The following is a 12,281-nucleotide window of genomic DNA, read 5'->3' as shown; positions in this document are numbered from 1 at the left end:
AGTTAAGAAGGTTGATTGAGAGAAGTAGCACTGTCAGGGTCACTTCTGAACATGGTTTTTAGTGTGTGACACATGTGGCAGTCCTAGCACGAGTAGTCCTACCATTACCAGTGCCTGATGCTCATGTCGTTTTCCTTATTGGATTAAAAAACTCTCAGAAAGTACTTTCACATGAGAGATCAGTGTTTTTGTGGCCAGTTCTATGGAATCCTGACAAAACTGGTATAAAATTTCAGAGCATAGATGTGGGAAATAAGGATGATGGCCTGTCATTACCCCAGGAATTCTACATTTCCGAAATTTTCACAACCATGACCAGTGTACCCATGTCCTCTTTGCTCCAAAGCACATTACCCGCCCCCAAATAAAACCAGTGAAATAACTATTCATATTAAAGATGTAGAGGGTGTTTCGGATTTTATTTGGTCAGAGAGCTAGAGTGGATGCTAAATTGTTATGGCAAAAAGTTTACTTAAATGATTGGTGTTTCTGGTCTTTTTAGAGTAAAAACAAAATGAATAACCATTATTTGATACTTGAACCTATACAAAAGGAAAGATAGACTGAGAGGACAACTCAGGTGAGTGAGTGTGTTTCTAATAGTGTCTCCCTAATTGTGGGGATCATTTTGCCACTAATAGGCCCTTAAGGTTTTGTGGAGTCAAGGAGTATCTTTAAAATAACTTGTATTTCTGGGGTACCTGGGTTGCACAGTTGGTTAAGTGTCCAACTCTTGGTTTGGCTTAGGTTGTTATCTCATGGTGGTGAGATTGAGCCCTGTGTTGTGCTCCCATGCCCAGCATGGAGTCTGCTTAAGATCCCCCCCCCCATTTCCCTCTCTTTCCTCTCTCCCTCGCTCCCTATTTCCCCCTTCCTCTGTCCTCCACCTCCTTATGCATGTGCTCTCATGCGTGCTCTCTCTGTCTCTCAAAAAAAATTACAGGTATTTTTTAGAAGGTTGGCACTCAGCTTTGGATATACTGCAACTGAGTGGTTTCTGCTCAGTAAGGTGGTTTCCCTTGGAATTTCTTTGGCAAATCAGGAATGGGAAAAGCTTGTAAATGTGCTGGTAAACGAGGATCCAAGAACAAACCCAGTGTCAAGAGATGTGGGAAAATGGGGAAAAGCTGTGGATGAAGGAGAAGATAAAGTGATCTTCCTTGGGATAAACTAGATCGTGATCTTGGAAAGACCATCAAAGAAGTTCATGTCTTAAAAAATTTGGCCCATAAGATTTGCAGTTTCTTAATAAGACTCAATGAATGTAGTCATTTAAATAAGTTAATTCTGAGCGAGCTTTATATTTAATATTTTGGTAATAGAATCGCCAGGAATCACGAAACACCCTCATAATATGCACTGAACTGACAGGTTATCTTTATGTTATTAAATTCTCATACCTCTCTTCATATCAATAATTCTTGCAAATCTGGGGATCCCTGGGTGGCACAGCGGTTTGGCGCCTGCCTTTGGCCCAGGGCGCGATCCTGGAGACCCAGGATCGAGTCCCACGTCGGGCTCCCGGTGCATGGAGCCTGCTTGTGTCTCTGCCTCTCTCTCTCTCTCTCTGTGACTATCATAAATAAATAAAAATTAAAAAAAAAATAATTCTTGCAAATCTGCCACAATTGGGTGGACTGCTTCCTAAATAGATATGGTAGACTTGAAGTGCATTTATCTTCTAAGTAAAATTAAAAAAAAAAAAAAAAAAAAAACAACAACAAAACCCCCAAACATAATATTGATCCTCAATCCTCAGCCTTGTATTTTGTCTAAAATAAAATTGTCAGAAGCTGAGATATCAATGATATTATATAATTCTTTTGAAAAATAGTATCTGTTTATGAAAGTGGCTAATATATGTTGCCATGTAGAATTTATTGAACAAAGAAAAGAGGCATCACTGGATTTTAAGTGACTGCCTTACTCTGAAGAACTTTGAAATTTGAGATTCTATCTTTTGAAACTTAGCCTTCATTCATAAAGCCAAATTAATATGTATAAAATTTTAATACATTTTATAACAGAGTGCTATTTTCAATACTAGTAGTATTTTCAATACTAGATAGAAAAATGTATCCAGTCTGTTGGCTTACTAAAAGCTGTTGCTCATTACCAGTCTTCATTTTGGAAATTATACATAAGTGAGGGAAGTTAGACGCGAAAGTAAAGAGTTTCATGGACTAATGCTGAGGTCTAGTATGTTTTTAATATGACTATATTCTCTACTTGATGATCTGTTGCATCTAGTTCTTCACATATTGCTGTTAAAAAATAGCATGTGTTTATGAAAACTTTACTGTATTTTGGCTTGTTCCCAGTACTTTATGCATATTAAATTCCCCTTTGGTTGTTACTACTATTAATTGCGTGTAGGGATGAGAAACTTAAGGCACAGTGCAGTTGAAGGACTTGCCCACGGTCACAGGTACAACTGTGGAGCAGGTCTCTTAATGACTATGTTCTTTATTCCTGTTGAAATCTTAAGTGTTTGTTCTAATAGCGTATAGTATGAGTTAAATGACAGTAAAATTTCTGACAGCTATCAGACCAGTGAATGCTTCATTTTTTAAAATATGTTTTCTTAAAAAATTTGTCATCATCTTGTAGATTCCTCTCAAGGAGAACATTTATGATTATCATCACTACAACTAGAGACTATGCATGCAATGTGCTTCTTTTCAGTTGTGACATAGTAGAAGATTTTTAAATTTTAAGTCATACACCTCATCTAGAAGACTTGGATTGGAGCACATATTCAATGGGGGTCCCTCAGGGGATGAAATACTGTAGTTTGGGTTCCAGGGATGTGATAATGAGGGAACATGAACTGCTTTCCCAAATACATTCATGTTCAGTCTCGTTGACCTTACAGGCTTCTTTTAGGTTTTTTCAAGGGTTTACGTGAAGAAAAGTCTGCTTGTTCTTCCTAACACCCTTGGAGATACTCTCTGACATTTTTTCTTATTGTTCTGCAGCCGGCTCCATTTTGTAAGTAATTCACAGGATTTTGCATTTAAGTGTCTCCACCCCCCAATAAACTGCTTCTTTTATCAGATGAAAGCCATTAGTTTTGTTCTTTTCTTTAGCCACCAGGAAGATCGAGGCCAAATTAGTATATATTAGAAATAACTATTTCATTACTCTACCAGGGCTTTTTAAAATAAGATATCACAAGCCTTTAGAATCTGGTGAAATATTTAGATATACATAAAATACATTGTATTTTCAAGAGGTTCTTGCTTTCTGTGAAACATATATTGGACCCTTAGAATAAGAATCCCTGCTTCTGATATTTTCATATCCTTATTTCAACCATTTAGCACATATGAATATATTATGCTATGTTTCCTTGACTTCATAGAAGTAAGTTATATGTAAATGAAAAAAAAGGGGGGGGCTCCTGGGTGGCTCAGTTGATTAAGCTTCTGCCTTCAGCTCAGGTCATGATCTCAGGATCCTGGATCAAGCCCCGAGTCGGACTCCTTGCTCCTTAGGGAGTCTCCCCCCCCACCCAACCCCTTGCTCTTTTGCTTGCTCTCTCTCAAAATAAATAAATAATATCTTTTAAAAAATGATAAGTAAATAGTTTTCAAAGGTTTAAGGTGCTGAGCAGTTGCCCTCTGTATTTGGCAGCTAGGCCATGAGAAATGTTTTAGTCTATCTCAAGAGGAACTTTTTTACTTCTCATGATGATGAAACAGATGGGCTAATATAAATGGCTGTATAGTTTTTGTCTCAGTTTTCAAAAGAAGCAACCTAGAGGTTTTATATATACATATGTGTATAAATGTGTATAAGTATGTGCATGTATGCATGCTTTTTTTGTTCAAATAAATTGTCCTCTGGACACAATTTTGAATGGATAGTTAATGAAGTTACTTCATTTTTACATCTCTTTACCATGGGTCTCAGTAAAGTGTCTTGATGAAAGTTGTAAAACCGCCTTGAGTTTGTCTCTGGGGCTGCAGTTTTAAAATCCGGTTCTCAAGTGAGGGGAGAGTCTTCTGTCTTAGGGTGGTGGTAGAATCACTGGTCCCTATCTTCAGGCTAATTATTCACAGATTCTCCTTCATGTTGAGTTTCTGGTGGGAGGTTCTGAGTTAGAGAGGCTTTGCCAGGCTTTGCTCTTGGGCTTCCATGTATAAGGGGATGGTGTATGTTCAGTTTGCAGACTTTGCAGGATAGGATGTCTCTTTGTACTTGGCTTTGGAAATTCCTTCCTCTTTAATCTCCCCTTTGGATAGAGGAAGGGAGGCTTAACCTGTGTCCCTAAAGAGTGTTCCAAAAACTTTGGCTAGTGAGGAGGAACTCAAGCTAAGGAGAAATGTTTGAAATAGCTATGATTTTTCACCTCTCTTTCCTTTCTCTTTTTGTGAAAGACAATTTGTAGTACATTTTGTCTAAGGGAGATTTGAGTACCCAGCTGGTTAGATATATTTAAAGAACGGAAAAAAAATCACTTGAAACAGACCTTGAAGAAATCTATTATAAATTTGAGTGGGAATCTGAGAATGCTGTGGCATACAGGCAAAACTAATTAAAATAACTGATAAAGAAATGAGATGTAGCTTTACATGGGATTTTCAAGATTTATGTGTTCGAGAATTAGGTTAATAAGCCCTTTTAACTCCATAAAATATAGGAATTTTGTTCTTTGTGCAATTTGAAACCACCATCACCTGTGCCCTCTAGTGCATAGCTGATGAATTTGACAGTAAAATTTTGTGCTGTGGTTCCTGCCTCTGCCCTTGTTACTGCTTAGATTCCTGGTGTGATAGCTCTCTTAGCCTCTCTGATCCCCTCATCCCTGGGTGAAAGTCGTTGCCTTGTTTCTTCCTGCCTGTATGGTCCTGCTGCACTACTCTGGGCCTAGAGGAGTAGTAAGTGCATCCTGGCAAGTGTGGCTATCCCCCTATGCTGCCCAGGCATAGCATGCTTTCCTGGGGGTGTTTATTCTGAGGGAGGGACACTAGTTAAAAATCTCACCTTTCTTATCCCTATCCATATTTACTGAGCTGGTGTCTCAGAGTAGGGTATAGTAGGTCACGTGGGGATCTTAGCACTTATGGACATCCCTCCTGGAGGGATCAGCACTTGTGGACATCCCTCCTGGAGTTGTGATATGTAAGGTGCTCCTGACATCTGCTCCCACCAGTGGACCCCCAGTGTAATGGCCAAGTTGCTGTTTGCTGGGTACAGGCAGCCTTTTTGAAGATCCCCCAGCCTGTGGTGGCCGTCCACTTTCTGGGAAGATGGAAAGCCAGCCTTAAGCCCTGTGATCCCCACAGATAGCTGTTTGTCTACTTGCTAAAGCTGGTGACAGAGCAACTTCTTATTGCATAACTGCTAGTTATTGGCATGGTAGGTTTTTGGCTAGGCCTCCACACCCCCCTGCCCCCACCATGACCTTTACTTTGATCTTAGCTCAGTTTAACCTTTCACTCAATGAAGACAGTTGATGAGCTGCCCTTTACTCAACTGGCACATTCGGCATTGTAGAGAATACTGTACAAAACAAATGTTCATTTAAGGTTTCTCTGTCACAAATGGTTTTTCAAGTTTCACATGTCAAAATTGATAGCCTACCAAGGAAAAGCTTAAAAAAAAAAAGACATTCACTTTTTACAGTATACACAATTTTAATAACAAATCTTTCCTGTACACTGCACTTTGTTACCACCCCCGACCCCCATTATAATAGTATTTTCTTCCCACCCCCCCAACCCAGTTGCCCACCTCCCAGCAAAAACAAAACAAAACAAAACAAAATGGCTCTTAAGGTGATTGAACATAATGTGTTTGGACACTTTTAGTGTCCAGTCTTGGTGTTGACAGGAAGTTTTGCCAAACATTCCATATATCAGACTTTTTTTTTTTTTAAAGATTACCAAGGAAGAAGAATAGGTTAGTTGAAGGAGTAGCTGATGTTTCCAAATGTTTGTAATAGCTGTATGAAAGCTTAAACAGTCCTTTTCTATTTGTTTTTGGCCTTATTCAAGTACTATGAGTTTGCCCTAAGTTAAGAACAGAAATATTTAATTATCTATAGATGACCTTATTATCCTTATCTTCATCTTTTTCTGGTTGAAGCACTTTAGCCAATAAAATATGAAGATCATGTCTCAAAACAGACTTTTGAGATAGGTCTGTCACTGTATTGCTCTATTAGGAAAATGATCACATAAGTCAGCTTCTAAAAACATTCTTTTAAAATTTCATATAGATATATATCCACATTTTAGGGAGAGAACCAGGCATTTATAGCGTTTTGCCCTGATAGCATGTGTAGGAAGTATGCCTTAAGAAAATGATATGCCTGTTTTGAATTTTAGGATTTGGACTTAGCGATACAGAGGGCTCATTTTTATTGGAAAGATAAAGTCTAGCTCTTGGTGACTAGCATTAGAATAAGCAGATGGATTTTAATAATTAGTGGAGTCGGAAAGTTCAATCAATTCCATTCATTGAATTGGTATAGAAATTAACTTAGGCACATTAAGAAATTACATGTGTTAGTGCAGATTTTTGGCTTAAAAAATTAGTATCTTTGCTTTTTGATGTTGGCAGTGGGTATTCTCTGAGTTGTGTGTGGATTTGCAGAATTTATCAGCCCACTCTCATTTCAGAAAAGTGATTGAAATCCCTGGCAAGCTACAGAAATGAATATAAACGATTCCACAAGCTTTTGGTTACTAGGTGGGTACAGTATCATGGCCTTCTTAGCTTTTCTTTTTTGCAGAGAGATTTAATTCTTTCTCTGGTTCTTAATTAAATGGTCTTTTCCCTCTAACCATGAAAGTGAAAAAAGACTGGGGTTAGGGGGTAGGCGCCGAAGAGGATAAGACTATACTGATAAAACAAGAGCCCTGACATTGCGTTGCCAGGATCTGCAGTGTAGCTGTGATGCTCTTACACCCCAGCCAGTTGGTAAAAAGAGGACATATGACTAACAGTCTCATCTTCAAACCTGTGCCGATACCGAAGCACAAATAGGCCAAAATTAAATGGAATCCTGCCTTCTACAAGCAACTGAAAAGGGAAGTTTTCACTTTAAATGAAAAAGGAAAATGTCATCTGGCACTGTTAGTTACTTTTCTCTGAGAGCATTACCAAAAAAATGGAGGGCAAAAAATATTATGGTTTTTGGCTGGAAAGTATTCCTTGGTTGCTTTGCTATGCAGTTTCCCAGAATTTACTGAATGGCCTGCTTTTCAGTTTACTTCTCTACATACATTCAGAATTTTGTCAGTTGATTTTAGCAAAGGTAATCTTTAATGTAAGAATTCTTAGCCAATTATTTCTCATCCTTCTCTTTACAGTTTCAGTTAATGTTGGTTGTGGATGAAATGATGGAAAATACTTCAGTGCTATCCTTCACGGCTAGTGGATTCTATGTGTTCAGGACACAGTTGTATTGTGACGGAGCTGTGCCCTGACAAATGGCCATGATTACCCTGATAAATGGGTTGGTAAATTTTAGCTCATGGAGCTCTCATTTGTAATGGGGCTTCTGATCCAGCCCCTCCATAGGGAAGCCATGAGCTGTGCTCTATGCCGTAAAATCAGCTTCTGTCGCTGCCCAGGCAGGCCCAGGGTCTGGTTTAACAAGAAATGCTCACCGCTCAAGATCAGCTGAACACAGCTGGGCTGAGACTTTGCCAAACTAATTTACCCACCTTAAAACAATAGAGAAAGCACATTTTTACCTTAATTTATGATCTCATCTGCTTTTTTACTGAGACCTTTTCTTTGAACTGTAGGTAGATACCCCTCTCTTAATATTAAAGAAAAAAATTGAAATTAAATCTGATAGTTTAAACTGTAGTCCTAGCATGTTTGCTGTTCAATCCTGGGAAGAAAATATGCCTTGAATAGAAGGATTTCATGTTAACGGTCATCTTAAGTAAAAGATAACCTTTTTTTTTTTTAATGGTAGTGGTTTTCTCTAAAGATATATGCCTTTTTTCACATACAATCAGTAGTTGTAGAAATGCTTATTTTTCTAATATCAAGTCAGTCTGATTTAATGGGTTTTGCTACTACATACATGGAACCTCATTTGTGGAAAAATTCTGTATGAATTGGTGACTTGGATCCTAAGTCTCAAATATATCAGTTTCTTTGTAGAAATCACAATCAAAGAAATGAAACACTTGCAGCTTTTTTTCTGTGTGAAGAGTGTGGCATCATTATTATTTGTTAATTAGGGAATGTTTCTCTTAACACTCTTTCCCTTTCCAGCTGCAGGTCCCTGGGCCTTGCCCTGTTTGATGCAGATTGTGTAGTTAACCTTTGCTTCACTCTTGGCTGCCTTTTAGCTTAAGCTGAACTGCTTCTGTGGGTCACATTTCAAACTGCTGCCTTTCCCTTTCATCCCTTCACTTCCATGCCACCTTTGAGTTACCACTGTGTGGCTGCATAGGCATTTAGAGTGTTCTCCCACGGGAAGGCTTGCTTCACTAATACGTTGTTTGCTTCACTTAGAAGGAACTGCTCTTAACAGTGTTGATATGTATCTTTACTAAACAGTAAATTTTAGCATGTAATATTTAGAAAGTAATTTTTTTCTTGGTTCTATTAAGAATCAGTGTTATGCCTGTTGCTAGCCAATTATTTTTAATTGGGCTTTTTGAGGTTTGAAGATCAGGAAAAGGCAGAAGAAAGAGGTTTAAACCCCTTTGTCAAGGCATCTTTGATCGAGGAGTGAGGGAGAATTTTTGTGTGTGCTTTCAAACTAGAGGGAGCAGGTCACAGGATTGTTAAATTGACTCAGTTTATCTCTTTTCTCTCCAAAATAGTTTCTAAATCTTTTTTTCACATGTAAATGTAAATATAGGATTTAGTAAACTAATTAGTAAAATGGTGATATATACTAGTTTAAAAAATTGTCTAAATGCCACAAAAATCAACATTTCCATTCTAAGTCAAACTAGAGATGTAGCACATGAAGTCAGTGTAATTATTTACTATTGATTTCATTGTAATGAGACCTTTTCACAATCACTTGGATTCATTCTTAAATATATTAAAGAGTCACTCAGCTTATTAGAATTACATAAAGGGTTCTGATTTCATAATGTGAATTTCGATAGTATCTACCAACCCAGGCAAAAACTCTAGAAGAAGAGTGTTTAATATTTAACAGTCTTCAGCATACATGAAATTCTACTTCCCACACTGGCAGTAAATTGTAGATTTGAGTAAATACCAAATTATCATATAAGAGAACTTTGCTAAGCCTCCTTTTAAGCAGCAAGCCAGTTGTGGTACTTGGGATGGAGAGCAGTGATCTAACAAGTATTGATCCATATCTTTTTCTGCTCGGTAGCTTCTTTCCAAACTGTTTTCAGTAGAAAAAAATAACATATGGAGATCTTAGTGTAAATGTTTACACATGATAGTATATAATTACATACATGAAATGTCTTATTTTGAAGTAAGCATTTTTAGACTTTGCAATGAGTGTGAATTAATATGAGTTTTGCTTCATATAACACTTAAAATATGGTTTCATTAAAAAAAATTAAAAATACTTCAACACTTCAAAAACTTAAGTCTCCACTTGGTTTGGAAAATTAGGCTTAATGTCACCATTGGTAAAAATTAGGTATGTATTTAGCCCCTACTATGTAAAATAGGTTACTTATCTGATGTAATTTTTGATGATGGGTCGGATATTATACTTCACATTCTTTGTATGGCAGCTGCTGGCATTTGCATTGTCCATAACCATTAATGATGATGAAGGGTCCTTCATGGGTGGGTTCATATTCATTATACGGTCCTTGGTCTGACATGTTTGACATATGGAGTCGTGTTTGGGATCGGAGCTGCCTGTGGTTCTGAATCATTGAGCACTGCCTAATTCTTCTTAAAGTGGGAGGGCAGCACTTCCTGGAGATGAACACTATAAAAATAATAAAAAAGAAAGAAAACAATAAAGCCATTGTTCCTGTAATTACCCGCTGAGTGAAAATGGCATTGTCTGGTTCGGGAAAGTGTTCCTCAGTAGTAACTGCTATGCCTGCAGTAGTTGGGATTTCTTTGTCTCCCACATGGTAACTTGATGAGCTTATTCTTTTTGTATATTCTGTGGTTGGATCTCTATAAGTTGTAGCCATGGCAGTGACAGTGGTTGATAAATTCCAGCAGAGCTGAAATCCGTGGACTGCATCTAGTATATCCTCTCCTTGGGTGTGGTCGGGGCTGTGACATAGGATGGAATGTTCCCACCGACCTTGGAAACTGCCCAGCCAGGAGGCCAGTGCACATATTCGAGGGCTGCATTCCCACAGATTGCCAGAGAGGCCAACGGTTGTGAGGGATCTCAGGGAGTTTAAGATCTTGGAATCAAGGCTATTTAACTTGTTGTTATCCATGAGGAGAATTTTAAGATTAGGCATTGTTTCAAACACTGTCAGGTCGATGGCTTTGATTTCATTTCCAGTCAGATCTAGCTTTTCTAAAGTGCCCCAGGTCCACTCCATTCCACATGTCAAGTTGCTAATTTTGTTCCATTGTAAGAAGAGCGTGTGCAGACTGCTTAGCCGTAGGAAATGAGCAAAATTAATCTTCGTCAGCTGGTTGTGCTCTAGGTGAAGCTCTCTCAGTTTGATTAATCCTGCAAATCCATTCCGAGCCAAACTTCGCAAACGGTTTGTGCTCAAATCCAGAAACTCCAGACTACGACAGTCCCAGAACAGACGTACTGGGATAGTCCGCAGGGAGTTGGACCGTAAATGCAAGGTCTGCAGCTTCCGAAGGCCGTAGAAGAGCTCTGGGTGCAGAGATGACAGCTGATTAAAAGACAGGTCCAAATTTTGCAGGTTAATCAGTTGAGTAAAAGTTGTGTTTGGCAAGTAAAATATTTTGTTGGAACTTAAGATTAATTCCTTAAGTTTATATAGTCCTTGAAAAGCATCTTCTTTTACTGTCGAAATTTGATTGTGGTCTAAGTGGAGCCAGGTAAGTTGACTGAAGCTGGCAAATTGATCCCTTTCGAGCTCTGTGATGTGATTGTGCCTCAGGGACAGGCCCAGAGAGCCCTTGTCTGTGGCGTTCGGCACTGAGCGGAAGCCCTGAGAGTCGCAGTAGAAGAGCAGCTTCTCACAGCGGCATTTGGGTGGACACGCCATACCCAGGGCAGGCAGCATTTTTAAAACCATACTCATTGCATATATTGCTGCCAGCATAGGGGCCCCTAATGGCCACTTGAAATGTAAGCCTGCAGAATATAATTTAAGGAAAACAAGAAGATAGGATATTTTTCAGCAGAATGCATGAGCTATTAAAAAAACAACGACATTATGGCGAAAGCTTTCACTGCATACAACTTATATTTCCTTTGCTGCAGGAAAACTAACCTTGTTAGTATGACTAGAACAGAACTTAAACCATTAAGAAAACAGATAAAGCCTGGACTGTCATTAGCAATCTATGCTTTTACCTAAACCTCAAAATCCAAAATTTGACAGTGATTTCCTTCATCAAACATGAATTCAGTGGCTTATTTTAAAAAGTCTAATTCCTTGCTGACTGTACAAGACACACAAATGCATGGACTTACCCATTCTTCTGAGCACATTGGAGGCTGCATTCAGTCGCGGTTGGTAGACTCAACGCAGTGAGTCTGTAAAAGGCTCTAACATGCAGGAGCCTTTGACCAGTTTCGTGTTTCTGTGTCCCAGGCTTTCTGAGTAAAATTGAATCCACCAGGGTGAGTTATTTTTTCCTTAGGATATTCCTCTCGAAAGCATTGGTTTCATTTTCTGTGTTCTCTCTGCTTCCCTCAATCAGTTTTGAATGTAAGTTATTAATTGCGTCCTCCTTCTAACTGCTCAGCTGGTTAATCAAAGCTTCGATCTCTCCTTTCCGCAGCCGTTAGTTCTCTGGGTCTTAACTTGTTGATGGCAGATGGGCGGCTTGTTGCAGAGAAGAGCTCCTGGAGCAGCATGAGTGCATTTACTGAAAAGCTTTTCCGAGAAACGGCACAAGAATGGAATTGCTTATGTGCTGCGACCACACAGAACTGTATATAGGCTGACGTCACCGGGTGACGTGTCTTTTGTTTGGGTTTTCCAGAAGCTTTACTGTTATAAAGCACCGTGCTTTGTAACAGTATCAGGGTCGCTGTAAGACCCCTTGATTATAATAAAGCGAGAAAGAACTCCTGACTTAAAAACATGGTATTCCTTCAGTGTAGGAAGCAGCATTGAGGTTATAATAAAGGCTGCATTCAGGAAGACCCATTGAACAGTGAGTTGGGATAGCAGAGTGAT

General features: G+C 38.8%; 2 protein-coding genes across 2 annotated transcripts in view; one reads left to right on the top strand and one right to left on the bottom strand.

The window, feature by feature from the left end:
- Nucleotides 1–12,281, top strand: part of CTNNA1 (catenin alpha 1) — a 183,902-nt gene that overhangs the window by 109,320 nt on the left and 62,301 nt on the right. The gene's annotated exons all lie outside the window — the stretch shown is intronic.
- On the bottom strand, nt 9,201–11,969 carry LRRTM2 (leucine rich repeat transmembrane neuronal 2). Its single transcript, XM_055301732.1, has 2 exons — nt 11,570–11,969; nt 9,201–11,227 (listed from the first exon to the last, which is right to left on the bottom strand). Exons 1-2 carry the CDS (start codon nt 11,571–11,573, stop codon nt 9,681–9,683), a joined length of 1,551 nt encoding a protein of 516 aa, XP_055157707.1. The 5' UTR covers nt 11,574–11,969; the 3' UTR covers nt 9,201–9,680.

The sequence above is a fragment of the Nyctereutes procyonoides genome, unplaced genomic scaffold, assembly GCF_905146905.1.
Source record: "Nyctereutes procyonoides isolate TBG_1078 unplaced genomic scaffold, NYPRO_anot_genome, whole genome shotgun sequence".
NCBI lineage: Eukaryota > Metazoa > Chordata > Mammalia > Carnivora > Canidae > Nyctereutes > Nyctereutes procyonoides.
This window is presented reverse-complemented; position numbering and strand designations above follow the sequence as displayed.